Genomic DNA, 15,024 nt, shown 5'->3' on the forward strand with positions numbered 1-15,024 from the left:
GGGGTTCAGAAAACTTCCATGTTGCTGAACAGATTGACATGCTGGGAGGGTGGCATGTCCGGGGAGGACATGGGAGCTCTGTGCCCCTTCCCCCATACTATACCCTCTTCAATTTGGCTCTTCCTGAGTTATCTCTTTTAATAAACCAGTCATAGTAATTAAAGCCATTTCCTGAGTTCTGTGAGTCTTCAAGACAATTATAAAACCTGACAGACAGTCATGGGATTCCCCAAATTTGTAGTCGGCCAGGCAGACATAGGGGGGCCTCGGCCCACCATTTGTGATTGGCATCTGAAGTGGGGCAGTTTTGTGGGACTGATCCTTTAACCTGTGGGACTGCACTGACTCCACGTAGTTGTGTCAGAACTGAATTGATTTGTTGGAGACCCAGTTGGTGAACTGGTTGTTGATGGAAGAAAAACCCTTCCTTCTCATATGAAAAATGACCCAGTGGGTGTGACGCCAGAAGTGATTATGATCACGTATGTGATCTGCACAGAGCAGGTGCTCAGGGAGTTTCAGAAGATGGTATTTCCACTCTCCTCTTTCTCTAAGACCTCTCACCTTGACAGGTACCCTTCACCCCTTTCCCTTCTCTCGGTTCTCACAGAGCTAGGCCGTAGGCAGTGTTTCTCATCCCAGGAGCAATGGAGGGACCAGCCTGTAAATCTATATGTATCATCCAAGCACTTACATGTTTAACTTAATTTACTTCCACAACCACACACAGCATGAATAGTCCATGGAGGTCCTGATGTAATTCACAAAAACAAATGGGTTTTTCAGGGCCCCTGAGTCCTGGTAACTTTCTGTGTCTCTGTATTTTCTTAGTCAGCAAGAACTATTGTGTCTGGGTGTCCAGAAAACACTGATTGCCCATTCCTTCTTCATTTGTTGATTCTGGAAACACGTAATGGGCTCCTGCTATGTACCAGGCACTGTCCTGGCCCTGGGGGCACAGCAGTGAATCAGAGAGACAAAATGGACATTATTGCTGACATCTGACTATGACTTGACAGCTAATCTCTAAAAGGCATTTCAAGATGCCCTCAGATTCCTGATCCCAAGCCAAACTTCTGATCTCAGTTTGCTGCCCCAGAGTTTTCTCCCATCTCAGGAGGGGCCACCTTGGAGTTTTCCCGGCTCCTCTCTCTCTCTCTTTCTCACCACATGTCCAATCTTTCAGCAAATCCTCTGGACTGGACTTTCAGAACATACCCAGAAACCAACTCCTTCTTGCCGTGTGATCGGGCCACCTTCACCTCTCACCCAGATTACTGCAGTCACCTCCTCACTGGGCTCCCTGCTCTCAACCTAGCATCCACAGGAATCCTGATAGAACACAGACCACTCACATCACTCCTCTGCTCTGAACCCTCAGTGGCTCCCCAGCTCACTCAGAGTAAAGCCACAGTCCAGGCCACAAGGCCTGGGAGGCCCTCACCATCCAGGCCCTCCCTCTCTGACTTCATCTCCTCTCATCTCTCCCTCTCTCTGCTCCAGCTGGGCCTCCTCCTTGCTGCTCAGACACGCCCACAGAGCCCCAGAGCTCATTCCTTCACCTCCTTGATGTCTTTGCTTAAATGTTGCCTTTTCAGTGAAGAGTTCCCTGACCACCATCTTTCGAAGAAAAAGAAAAAAAAAATACCCTGAGCATGCCTTATTTCATTCTAACATACTGTATCACATTATTATTGTTGTTGTTTGGTGTATTGTGTGACACCCCAACTAGCACTTCAGATCTAAGAGGTCTGGGAGTCTTCCATGTGGCTCCAAGGACACCCTTGACCCAACATAGATGGAGGATGGAGAAGGCACTCCTGCTTCTTAACCACTCAGGTTCAGAAGTGACACCAGCCATTTCTGCCCTCATTTCACTGGTGGGAACTAGGCACATGGTCCACCTAGAGGCAAGGGATGCTGGGAAATGTAGTTTCTGGCTGGGTAGTCTCCATTTGTAACATCTCTACCGCCTGAAGGAAGCATGGATCTTTGGTGTGCAGTTATCTCTGCCACATTGTGTGACCTTGGGCAAGTGTTTAACTCCTCTGGGGCTCAGTTCCTTTACCTATAAATTTGGGCTATTAACAAGACCTCTGTCATAGTTGTGGTCATAATTCAATGAGTTAAAACATACAAGATTCTTGGAGTTGGTGTGAAACAGAGTCAGGGCTCATCATATTACCAATTTTTATCATTTGCTGAGAATCTGCTTTGGGTTATATACAGATCTCAGTCCTCACCACAAACCAGGAGGTGCAGATAATCACCACACCTACTTTACAGAAGAGGATGGTGAGGTTCAGAGAGGGGATGTGAATGACCCGAGCCTACACAGTCAGAGAGCAGCAGAATTGGCCTGGCAGCAGACAGAGTGTTACACCAAGGACTGTCAGATTTTTGCTAAACAGCCCCACCCCCAGCCTCTGCATTTCTCACTTGAAATATGGTCGGAAGGTAGCCTTAGTGACCTGACTTGTCCTGCATTGCTGGCCCTTCCAGCCTTTCTACTCTTATCTCCTATCACTCTCCCTTTTCCCCACCACAGTCCAGTTGCCTGATTTCTCTCTTATCCTCACATAAGCTGCGTGTGCTTCCACCTCAGGGCCTTTGCACCTGCTCTTCCCTCTGCCTGGAATGCTCTTCCCACATGTCTTTCCATAGCTGGCTCTTTCTTTTCATTCTGCTCTCAGCTCAAATGTCACCTCCTCAGGGGGGCCTGATCCCAGCTCAGTCAGTTATTTCACATTACCTGGTTTTCTCTCTCTGCAGAGTACTAGCACCATCTAATATTTTTTGTACTCATGTATTTGTTAGTATCTGTCTCACTCACTAGGCTACACGCTTGACACAAGCAGTGGCCTCATTCTTTTTGGTCTCTCTCTATCCCTAGCAATTAGGAGAGTGCCTGGCACAAAATGCAGCCTCAGTAAATATTTATTGACTAAAACAAGTAATTTCATTGACTATCTATGACTCTATGTACCTCTTTGCACACTCTTCCTACCCCTGTTCCTCCAGGGACACTGTTTGAGGCCACACAAAACTCCAGAGGGCACCTTTCGAGATGGCAACAGTGTGAACTGTTGGGGAAGGGTGGTGGTTCTACAGGGCCCAACCTACACAAATGTACTGATGGCTCTGTTCTCATATTTCCCTCTCCATTCATTCATTCATTCAATAAATATTTATTGAGTGCATACAGTATGCCACAGTGGTAGTATAGACACACTGGGAGATGAGAGAAACATGTCTCTGCCTGGGTGGCAAAGTTTAAACGTGCCAACACAAATAAAAATAGGACATATAAAGGTGTCAAAAATAGATATACAATGGGGAGGTACATAGTCATTGCTCTTTCTCCTCTATATTTTTCTCATATTCTCTTTTCTCCCTTTCTTCTCTTCTTACCAGACACCCACATCGAGCCTCTGCAGTCACTGACAGATACCCCTCAATCTCTCCTACCTGGTGTGCTAGAGCTGGTTGGCACAGGCTTGCAAAAGCCAATTGTTAAATATTTAGGAATTGTGTGAGCTGGTTGTCATGCTGTTGGTAGCTTAAAATCAGATCTGCTAGAAGTATTTACACCACAGAAATGGGCCAATGGTACAAGGCAGGGTTTGTTGATGCTGTTTTTCTGAAAAGCTGGTTTTCTAGCACACCACTGTTCCCATCTGGTTCTGGCAAAGAAACTTTGCTTTGGCAAAGAATATCCTAATTCCCCCATAGATTTCAGTCTCTACCACCAACTCCTCCCTCTGCCATACTTCAGCTCCCTCTTGGGTGACAAGAAGTGGAGACTCAAGGGCCCCTGCTGTGCTGGGAGGGGAGAGAATAGAAGAGGAAGAAAAGCATGAGGGAAGGTTGAGAAAAAGGAAATAAAAAGGAAAGCAATATAGGAAGGAAAGAGAAAGAAAAGAGAAGTAGGAATCCATGGGGGCAGAGGTTAGGATAGAGAGAACGTGGGGTCAGGATAATACCCACCGCACAATGTCCTCACAGGCGGTTGGGCCATTTCCCCACCTGGGGCCTGAAGGTGACCAGGTTGCCATGAGAGATGAGGAAACCACCTTCCCAAACTACCCTAAAATGGCACAGGGGAAGTGGGGTGGACCAACCTAGCTGGGCTCATGAGGAAAGAGCTGGACCAGTAGGACCTGTGGGTCAAGATGCCTCAGTCTCTAACTTTTGAGGGAGTTGAAGACCTGGACACCTGGGTCTGAGGCAGGAGGGGCTGGGGGCCTGGACTCCTGGGTCTGAGCGAGGAGGGGTTTGTGGGCCTGGACTCCTGGGTCTGAGGGATGTGTCAGGAGCCAGAGTTCTAGGCATATAAGGCTTTGAAATTCAGAGGGTGGGCCCAAGCCTCCTCTGGCAAGGCCCTCCCCTCCCCACCCCCTTCCTGGGCTGCCGTGAATGGGGTGAGATATAAAAGGTCTTGGTTTCCTGGGAGAAAAAGCAGGAACGAGAGAGTTCCAGCTGCCCTCATCATGAGCCCTGCCCTCCTACTGATCCTCCAGGGCATCACCCTCGTACTGCCAGGTGAGTGAGGACCCCAACCTGGGAGGGGTTTCCCGGGAGGATGGGCTGAGATGGATTTGCTCTTCTCATCTCAGGAGTGCAGGCCCTGACCTGTCAGTCAGGGAGAGGTCAGGCTGTGAAGGATGTATCGGACATGCCGCTCCATTGGACAGTGACTAACCAGCAAACCTGTGAGGACGGCTGGGGTTGCCAGGACACACTGATACTCACTGTGAATGGTGAGAAGGGCCCCGTAGCCCCAAGCCCGACTCCCATCCTCTCCTGTGCAGAGACATCCCTCCCCCTGCCCAGTCCTACCTGCATTCTGTCTGGGAACTCAGAAGACCCCTGCCCTCCTACAGGGAGCTGTCCCCTCCCCAGCAGGGGCACAGTCCGGTATCCAGTCACCGCTTCTCCAGTCTCTCACCCCAGGCCACGATGGAGACCCTGCCTCCAGGACCTGGAGTCCTGACCCCACCTTGGCCTCCCTGACTCTCTTGGTCCAGGACCCCAAGTGCATCTGGTGCTCAGCAAGGGCTGCACCCCGGAGGCAGATCACGAGGCCCGCGTCACCCAGCACAGGGCAGGCCCGGGCGTCTCCATCGTCTCCTACACCCATGTGTGCCGGGACAGGGACTTATGCAATGATGTCTCCAACACAGTCCCTCTCTGGGACTCCCCTCCTCCAACAGGTGCCTGAGGGAGGAGGGAGAGGAGGAAGAGGGGAAAGGGGTGTGGGGAGGAGGGGAGCAACAGGGTTGAGGGGATTGAGGTGAGCCCAGAGGGACTGTCCCTAATTCCCCCCACCCTGGGCCTGCATGACAGGAGCCCAAGGAGGGCATGTCTGGGGGAGACAGGGGAGGTTGATTTCTGGGGCAAGCAAAAGGGAGGTCAGAGAGAAGGCACCTGATCTGAAGGCAGAGCCCTCTCATCCTCCCTCCCCCTCTCTCTCACCTCCCAGTCCCAGGGTCCCTGCGGTGCCCAGTCTGCTTGTCCACAGAAGGCTGTCAGTCTGCAGCAGAGCTGCCCTGCCCTGAGGGGAGCACGCATTGCTACAATGGGATTCTCTTTATCAGGGGAGGTGAGCTGGGACAGCAGGGTCCCTGTGGGGCACTGAACGGGGTGGTCTGAGGACCAAGGTCTGGGTCTCTGGGGAGGGAGGCCTGGGACAGGATGAGGTGGGCCTGGCTTCCCAGAGCTGCACCTCCCCCTGAAGCTTGGATGGTCTCAGTGGCAGCGTCTCCCTCTCTCGCTCTCTCCTCCTTTCCACAGCAAAGGTCTACTACAATCTGAGAGTCCAAGGGTGCACATCCCAAGCAGGCTGCAACCTGCTTAATAACGCTGAAAAAATTGGGGCTCTGACTGTGAGCGAGAACTGCGATCTTAAAGGTGAGTCCCTCATGTTGAAGACGAGGCTGTGCCCTGCACTTCAGCCTTGGGGCACAGTGACCTTGTGAAAGTTGGACATCCAAACACATCCCACCAAGCCAGCACCCACAAGTCATTCAGAAGTTTATTACTCACTCAGGGTGTGCAAAGGGAGAGATTCTCCTGGAAGGTGCTTCGGTGGGGGTGCCACTAAGAGCTGTGCAGCCACAGGGGAGAGAGAGGATGCGCTGCCCTGGGAACAGATAAACAGGGCCGGAGCCCACCAGTAGGTGTTTTAATTGATGCCAGGCCAGGCCGACTAGGTCATGGTGGCCTGTCCAGGCGGGAGGGGAACCAGAGAGCAGAGAGGAAGGTCAGAGGGGCAGAGAGGGCGGCTCCTTTGCATTTCACTTTCCCCACTGGGTGTGGAAGTGAAGGCAGGAGCGCCTGCTGGTTTTCACCCTGGGAGGGACTCAGTGCTTCCAATTCCATAGCTCCACACCTCTGACCTTGAGTCACCCTGGGTCTCCCACTTCCCCTCGACCACCCCACCCCTCTCTCACCCACCCCCACCCATGGTCCTGGAGCACCCAGCAACCCTGCTGCCTAGGAAAGAAGACCAGAGAACACTGAGGGTGCTCCAGGTGTGACAGGGCAAGCAGGAGCCAAACGTGGACACTGGGAGCATCCCCACTTCCCCATGGAAACCACACACTGGGCTGACTGAGTGCTGCCTGGAGTGTCTCAACGAGAAGGGCCACCATGCGCAGGGAGATGGGAAGGGACCTCGGAGAGTGAGGAAAGGGCCATCCCTGTCTGAGCCTCAGTTTCCTCGTCTCTCTACGGCACACAGACCCCTAAAGCTTCAAGAGAGAGTTGAGTGTGTTCAGCACACGTTCCTCTTTGTGCGTGGATCCCTCTGGCTGGACCAGGAGCCTGAGGACAGGGCCCGATGTCACTGACACCGAGGTTTCTAGCCTTGGGCAGCACAAGGGCAGGCTAGGGTTGGGTGCCCGGGATTTGTTTGCTGAAGTGAGTTCATGCAGTATTCCAAGGTCTCCCATGGGGACCCCAGGGGACTCAGACCCCGCCCCTGCCCTAAGGGCCTCCAGGACCAGGAAGGGAGACATCACAGAGCAGAGGGAACAGGGCTGTGGGGGAGGGCTCTGGGGTATCAGAGGAGGGAAGATATTGATGTCCTGGTGGGTGGGTGTCAAGGAGGGCACACTGAGGAGGTGACTGTGAGCCTTGCCTCGGGGTGAGTTGCGGTTTATTTGTAGAAGAGGAAAAGGACACGAGCAGGCAGAGGGAACAGCGTGTGCAAAGGCCTGGAGGTGGGTGAGCCTGCTGTTGTCAAGAAGGCTTCCTCGGCTCTGCCTGAGACTGCTGATCAGGAGGTTGGGGTACAGCCGGGACTGAGGGTGATTACAGGTTTTCCAGGTAGATGAGGGGGGTGTGGGCGATGAAGGGAGAGCCACTCCAAGCAGAAGGAACAGCTGGGGCAAGGCCACGGAGGCAGCAAACGACCTGGTGTGTCTGGGGAATGGATATTGGTGGGGACGGGAGAGGTGGGGGGGGGCGGTGATACCCCCGCAAAGCCAGACTGAGGGCTTGGCCTTTCTCCTGAGGGCAGGGGAGCCCTGGCCGGGGGTTGAGCAGGGAGAGTCAGAGTCTCAGTCTCTCCTTCTAATTAAGGCTGGTTTAATTGTCTGGCCCTCCTCTCTGGGACCAGGCAACATTCGTAATCCAGAAGGCGTTTCAGAAACAAATCAGATGCGACACATGCGACACACACCCACTCACACAACACGCACTCACCATGCCACATACACACCACACATCCATACCACACACACGTCTCCTTACAGCTCACATGCTCTACACACACCCCAACCCTATACACCACACACAACCCACAGACCACACACCACACACACCATATATCACATGCAAACAACACACAGACACACAGAACACACACCATGCCACATTGCACAACCAACACATACCACGTACGTCTCACACACACTGTATCACTGCATACACACACCACATTTCACATCACATAACATGCACGCACACGCTACACACACCATACAAACATACCATAAACATATCACACACCCAATACAACCCCGTATCCCCACCACGCACTCTATACCCCTACACACATACCATACACACATACTACATGAACCACTCATGTACCACATAAAACACAGGTTTTGTACCACAAATAAATATTCCTAACATATATCCACATTCTGTTAGCTTTTGACATTGGAGTCAGATCTTGGAGGGTGTGTTTGGCTTCCCTGGTTCAGTTCAGTTCAGCAGTTTAGCAAGAATTTCCTGAGCATCAGCGAGACCAGGCATCAGAAGCTGGGAACCACAAGAGGTCAGGGAATAAGGGGAGGAGAGAAGCGCATTCCCGGTGACAGAACAGCTCCTGCGAAGGCATGGGGACGGGAGAGGGCTGGGGGCAAGAGCACACACTGCCCAGGATGGGCCACGGCAGGAGCCCAGGCTGAGGAAGAACCAAAGGGCTGGAACATGAACAGACTTGACTGCCCCGTAAGCAATTGTGTGGTGGTCCCAGTGAGAGTCGTGGGTCGACACAGTCAGGAGAGCATAGCAGTTAAGATCTTAATGTCCGATTCAGAGAGATGTGGGCTCCTGTCTGGGCTCTGCCGCTGAACCAGCTTTTGAGGATCACCACATCTTTGAGCCCCTTTCACCCAGTTCAGGAAGGAGGCGGTGAATGCAGACAGTCAGGAGCAGGGGAGCATATACAAAGGCCCTGGGGTGAGCATATGCTTGCTGTGTGTTGAAGGAGGAGCCTGGAGGCCAATGTGGCTACAGCAGTGTATTAAGGGAGAGCAGGGTAGGACCTGTAGACGGAGGGGGAGAGGGAGGCCAGATCACGTAGAACTGGTGGGGCCAATTTAAGGACTTAGAATTGTATGCTGAGTGGGATGGGGACCTACTGGAGTCTTCTGAGCAGAGGAATGACATGAATCCACTAAACTTTATGGGGATCCTTCTGGCTGCTGGGGGGAGAATAGAGTGAGGGGGAGATGGGAGTCGGGGAGGGGACCCCCAGGGAGACTCAGGAGGAAGCAGGTGAGACCCAAGGGCATCCTGGAAGCAGTAGAGCTGGTGAGACGTGGTCAGGTTCTGGAGGGATTTTGCAGCTTAAACCAACAGGATTTCCTGATGGGCGCAACACGGGGCGTAAGAGAAAGGGGATTGTCAAGAATGACTTGAGCAACTGCTAAAAGGAGCTGCCATTGACCAAGGCGGGGAAGATAGGTGGGGAGAGCGGGGGCCAGGCTGGGAGGAGGCAGTAGGAGCCGCGATTTTGTCATCTGTGAAGCGGGACATGAGTGGTCCTCCTTCGTGGGGGCTGCTGTGAAGGTTACCCGTGTCTGTGGATGCTGCGTGGTCAGCCCAGGAGTTTCTGCCTCAAGGAACACGTCACTGCTGATCATATGATGGCCTTAAGAGAAAGTCTGGGCTCACGATTTTCACACTAGACTCCTGAGGGCCACAGGGGCCGAGGAAGCCATGGACCGTCACCGATCCCTGTCTTTCCCACCATCTAAGGTGATCCAGGCACAGTAAACCCCTTGGGAGGCATCAGTGGGCTAATCCAAGGAAAGCAACATCACAGCCAGGCTCATAGTAAATAATCAGTGCATGCCAGGTATTTGAGTCTTTTTGTTTAGAACATGTGGTTTCTCAGTGAAAAGAAATATATGATGTCACGCTACCCTCCTCATTATCCAGATGAGGACCTTGAGGCCCAGAGAGGGAAGCAGAGATTGGCTCAGGCTGAGGAAGAGCCCTCCGTCTCTCTCCCTCCCAAAGGGAGGAGCAGCCTTCCTCTGGGGTGTTCAGAGAGTTCCCTGCAGGTATTCGAGCAAAAGTACGGTAAAGAAAGGAGGTGGGGTTGACTTCCATGGTCCCTTCTAAATCTGAGATTGAGGGACTCTGTGGCCAGGTCACCTGGAGTGTGACTCAAGAATGTGATCACCTTCCCAATCTTGGGACCTGGAAGGACAGACGTGGCTGGTTCCCTGGATTACCCAGACCCCGGTAATTCCTTCTCCCCAGCTCCTCTGAACTGTCAACAGGGGGTCATGTTGAGGATACAGCAAAATTCTGCTCAGACCCCCACCGAATGGACCGGGAGTGGTTACCGGACGTGTGATGTTGGGGAGATCTGTCAGGAGACACTTCTGCTCATAGACGTAGGTGCGTGGTCTGCGCAAAAGGGTAAGGCCCCTGCCCTGGGTCCTGGGCCTCCCCGCCCTGGATTCTGTCCCTGAATTTCCTGCCTGGTTCCCTTCACACCTGGAGTTCTAAACCCAACTCTTCTTCTTTCCGTGCCTTGGTTTCCCCTTCTGTAAACTGGGAGCAATTACGGTACTTACCTTGCTGGGTGGTCGTGAGGATATACTCGATAGCCCGTGCAAAGGGCTCAGAACAGAGCTGGCATAGAGGGACCCAACGACTTATTTCGAGGTTTACTGAGCATCTGCTGTGTGCCAGGCACCGTGGGTCCCATAGTGTCTGTCTTCGTGCAGGTTTACGCGCGAGGGGTGAAACAGAAAAAAACCAACAAGAAAGAGCAAGATATGAGTGTGGAGATAAGTGCTATGGAGAGAAATCCCAAAGAGAAAGATAGTGAGGGGAGGGTTGCAACGTGAAAATGAGTGTTCCGGGGAGGCTCTGCGAAGAACGTGACGTTGGCGCAAGAACTGAGGGGTGGCAGCGCTGGGGGAGGACCCAGCCTCTGGCCCCAGTCTTCACCTACATTCAAGGTGACCTGTGCTCTTGTTAGTACTCAGGGAACCTGCGCTCACCCTCTGCCTGCTGAGCATCAGGGAACCACTGCCTCCTGCCTCCCTCAGAGCCTCCCCTCCCTCAGCCTAGCTCTCACTCTCTCACCCCTCAGGACGCAGATCACTCATAGTGGGGAGCAAAGGCTGCAGTGAGTACAGGACACCGGATTCTGGAACTGTCACCGTCTACTCGCAGCCCCCCGGAATGCTCGTCGCCGCCTATGCCCGGTTCTGCTCCTCCGATGGGTGCAACAGAGCTGACAGCAGCAGTGTCCTGTTGGACGCCCTGCCTCGTCCAGGTGTGGACTCCAGCAGGCTCGGTGGGACCAGGGACTTGGACAGATGGGGTCTCAGAGACAAGTGCCTCTGGGGCTCAAGGAGGGTGGCTGCAGCGAGGAGCAGAGCTGTACCCCCAACCTTCTCTCTGCTCCCCAGCTCCCCCTGTCCCAGGAGACCTGCAGTGTCCTGTCTGTGTGAAATTGTTTGGATCCTGCTCACAAAACTCTGAAGTTGTGACCTGTCCTAAGGGCACCACTCGTTGTTACCAAGGTTCCTTTAATCTCAGGGGAGGTGAGTGCTGAGGGTAGCAAGGGTGAAGGGGTTAGGGGCCTGGATTCACTGGTCCTGAGGTTGGAGGGTGCTTGAGGCCCTGACTCATGGGTTTGTGGGTAGAGAGAGCTGGGGACCCAGCTGTCTAGGTCTACGGGAATAGGGGACTAAGAGGCTGATTTCCTGGTATGAGGGGGGATAGGGCCCATCTGGGATTTCTGGGTCTTAGGAATTTAGTGTGCTGTGCTTTGAGTCCTCTCTGACTCAGACTTCACTCTCTAGGTGGACTGTCCTCCCCACTGGGCCTTCAGGGATGCATGGCCAAACCTTCCAGATATTTGTTGAATGGTGACCGCAATATTGGGGTCTTCTCTGTGACTGAGTATGCAAATGAGAATTAGTCTCTTCTTCAAGATGGAGCCCACCCTACCTCCTATGTGGCTTTGGTGGTGGGGCTGGGGCTATCCCTAGTCCTTTGGTGTGGGGTGCCCTCCCTGCTGACCCCATTTCTGCTTGATTTTTAGCCCTTGCTGACCCCCTAAAGCCAACCTTTCCCCTGATCTCATAGCCGAACACCGAATTATTTTTCCATCCTCTCCTTGAGTTACCATCCACACACACCCACAGACACTTGGTGACCTGATGAGAACATATGGAAGGGCCTGGAGCAGCTGAACTTGCCCTATGGGAGAGTAGACATTCAAGCAGTGGCCACATGTGTCTGATAATAAATACATAGTGCTTTATCCCGGTGCTGGGCTTTCTCTATTTGAGGGGAGGGCAGGACACCCAGAAATTTAGCACAGGGGAGAAGAGAAATCTGTGAGAGATGCCTCATCCCAGGCCCATCCTTCACTGGTCTGGAGCACGTCTCCATTCCAGCCTCGGTGGCAGCAGAGCCTTCAGGATGCTGCAGACAGAGGTATCCGGACATCAACATCACCCGGGAGGTGAAGGTGCACTTCCACCAATGAGGCTTCTACTTAGCATTTGGAGACCCAGCACAAACAGAAAGTCGCCCCATGTGAATAACTTGATGCAAAGGTTTCCGTGAAGTAGAGAACCAAGAGGGTTTTCACAGTCTCCTGAGGCTGATATCATTGGGTCTGTCATCTTCCAGGCCTGAAAGACTGAGAAGAAGTTATTACGATTCTAGAATCTGGAGGGGGTGGATGGGAGAGGTCTGGAGAGGGCTGACAGGAGCAGTGATATCAGGCTGAATAATCTGTCCAACCCCCAGTGACACTATAGGGAGGGAGCTGGAGAATTAATACCCCAACCTCACTCCATGTCCTCCCTCTGGTCTCCTGTTGGGGATCCCCAGTGCCTGAACCCAGATGGAAGCCAGGAGATCCCATTAACACAGTTCTCATAGTTCTGCCACCCACAGTGCAGAGCACGGGGGAGAAGGGGAGAGAGTGAATCTGGAGAAGGAAACAGAAAGTGTCCAGCAGGGTCCACCATTTTCCTCCTCAGCAACGACCCTTTTCCTTTGTCCAGATGAAAATCAGTGTCCTCAATATTGAAGGCACACAATTCCCATCTGTTACTTAATCATAGGAACATGGTGTGCTAATGACAATGAGTCAGACTCCCACAGTGTTAGACAACTAGTTCTTCATATACCACAGTGAGAGGAGGGTGGAGGAGAAAATCCCATAAACAAAGCTGCGAGGGTCCTGGGTGTGTAGCTGGTGGTCATCAGAGCCGCCTTCTTCCACCACCCATTCCACAGTCAGTACCACTTGCCAACACCCAGTTAAACGACTGTGGTTGACAGAAATCTTCATTCTGATGGGAAGGGAGTGTTCCATGGTCTTGTCTTTATGGAGTTTCTGCAGTTTTCCACTGAGCAAGGACTCTGATCAATAAAATATGAAAATGTACCCTCGACACGTTGCCTGGCTTCCAAATAGAATCCTTCTTGACCAGCAGCCCAACCTCCCTCTGGCAGTCAGCTCCCCTCTGGCCATTAGCAAAGTGATCCTCTTCTCTGCCTGTTGTTTCAGCAGCATGAGGAGCACAAGATAGCTAGGGGGCAGTCATGGCTTCCAATTGATTAGAATATGATGGGCTTCCTCACCCACACCAACTCCAAGGTCACAGAGAGCAAAAGCACCAATCCTTTAAGTGAGTTGTGAGGTGTACTGCTGGGACGGGGCACTCTCTATCATCCCCTTGTTCAGTAGACCCCCGCATTCTGGCTATGGGGGAAGTGACATGATAGACTGGCCACTGGTTTAAGACATACAGCATTTTCTGTTGGATGGCAGGGTACCGACTCTCACCTGGTGCCCTTATAAGCCATCATGGGCCATTCCACATCCCAAAAGGCCAACTGTCTCTGTGTCGTGGGGCTCCGGAAAGATCAGTGAGCTCCATGGGTGTGAGCTCATTGCCTCACTTCCTTTGCTTTAAAATGTATCCCCTCATTGGAAGCCATACTTCATGGGGTACCGTAGCAGTAGAAAACACGTTTCCTAGGTGTCACAAGGCAATGTAGACAGAAGCATCGAGTACAAGGAGGGCAAACCAGAGACCACGGTTTCTCTCCATCCCTGTGAGGTAAAGCTCAATCTCTTCCATGATGGGGCATAGCCTGTGCAGTCCTACTGTCAAACACGCTGTAACAGATTACCGTTGGCTTCTACCTCTGTAGCTTTGAGCACTGAGTACAGTCAACAGCCAGGTCAGCCTTGGGGAGAACGAGCCCATTTGTTGTAACCATGCAGAGCCTCCACCCATGCCCACATGCCCACTTTGCACATGGCCCAGTGAGCAAGCCCTGATGGGGAAAGAAGCTAACTGACACTGTCCACTATATACTAACAGCCTCCTCCTTGGTGCACGCATCTGGCGGGATTCATGTGGGACGTCCCCACATGAATTCGGTGCCATCCCCAGAGGACCAGGAACATATCCTCCCTGTCTTAATTTTATACTTTTATTCATTCCAAGTCTTTGATCAGGTAGCTCACCATGGATTCATGCCAAAGTGGGCCTAAGGACACCCGTCCGTCCCACAAGGTGGACCCCTGAGCTTTCGCCACCTGAAGGATTTCCCTACATCACTCCTTCAGGGCCATATATACAGAGTGCTAGTGCAGCAGCCATCCTCTTCTGCCTGGTGCCATTCACCATGCACATCCATCCATATACCTGGTCTGTGCTTTCTCTCCTCTGTAAACAGATCACAGAGAATTCCCTTCAGCCCATAGTGTGGGTGGAGGAAGACACAGGAGGAGCAGGTGCCATGGGCATCTAGCCGCCTGCTGGGACGTTCCCCTGTGCCCTCCATTCCTGCTTGATCTGATGCCATACACACCTTTTCAATAGATGACGGATGCTGCTGTGCACACCCAATGTCATGGTTTGATAGCTGAGACAGCTCCCAGTTTGTGATGTGCAGTTAAGCTCACAGCGCCCTTGGTGTCCAGTCGTCAAGTATTGAGATTTCACTGGGACCCAATAATAAGCCAGGGATGCTTTCCAAATGGAGGATAGTTATTTGCAGAAGGAGACATACCTTTGCTCCAAAACCCTGAGGTTCTGCACTGTGGTTATCCCATGGTCTCTTAATGTCACAAAAATTTTCAATGACATTGGGCCTGTTGGGTCATATGGACTAAAGTTCATGGGAGCTTAGTTTCCAGCATGAACTTTCATCAGAGTCCTCTCTTGCTCTAGGATCCACTCAAAACTGGCAACTTATGGGTTCCGTCACAAATGAGTAGGAGTA

The 15,024-nt window shown here is 52.4% G+C and overlaps 1 protein-coding gene across 1 annotated transcript; it reads left to right on the forward strand.

Moving 5' to 3' along the window:
• Positions 1-4,468: 4,468 nt before the first annotated feature.
• LOC101399769 (CD177 antigen-like) lies at positions 4,469-12,031 on the forward strand. Its single transcript, XM_087421696.1, has 9 exons — positions 4,469-4,542; positions 4,617-4,760; positions 5,028-5,213; positions 5,483-5,602; positions 5,794-5,910; positions 10,006-10,146; positions 10,850-11,035; positions 11,172-11,306; positions 11,568-12,031. Exons 1-9 carry the CDS (start codon positions 4,491-4,493, stop codon positions 11,684-11,686), a joined length of 1,200 nt encoding a protein of 399 aa, XP_087277822.1. The 5' UTR covers positions 4,469-4,490; the 3' UTR covers positions 11,687-12,031.
• Positions 12,032-15,024: the final 2,993 nt, after the last annotated feature.

Source organism: Ceratotherium simum, chromosome 33, assembly GCF_057802395.1.
Source record: "Ceratotherium simum simum isolate JZ-2026a chromosome 33, ASM5780239v1, whole genome shotgun sequence".
NCBI lineage: Eukaryota > Metazoa > Chordata > Mammalia > Perissodactyla > Rhinocerotidae > Ceratotherium > Ceratotherium simum.

Excerpts from the sequence above, each read along its gene's own strand:
- LOC101399769 (XM_087421696.1), top strand. The coding sequence starts at position 4,491 with ATGAGCCCTGCCCTCCTACTGATCCTCCAGGGCATCACCCTCGTACTG. Across the intron at positions 4,761-5,027 it reads ACTGATACTCACTGTGAATG|GACCCCAAGTGCATCTGGTG; the intron begins GTGAGAAGGGCC and ends CTCTTGGTCCAG. Across the intron at positions 11,307-11,567 it reads TTCCTTTAATCTCAGGGGAG|GTGGACTGTCCTCCCCACTG; the intron begins GTGAGTGCTGAG and ends TTCACTCTCTAG.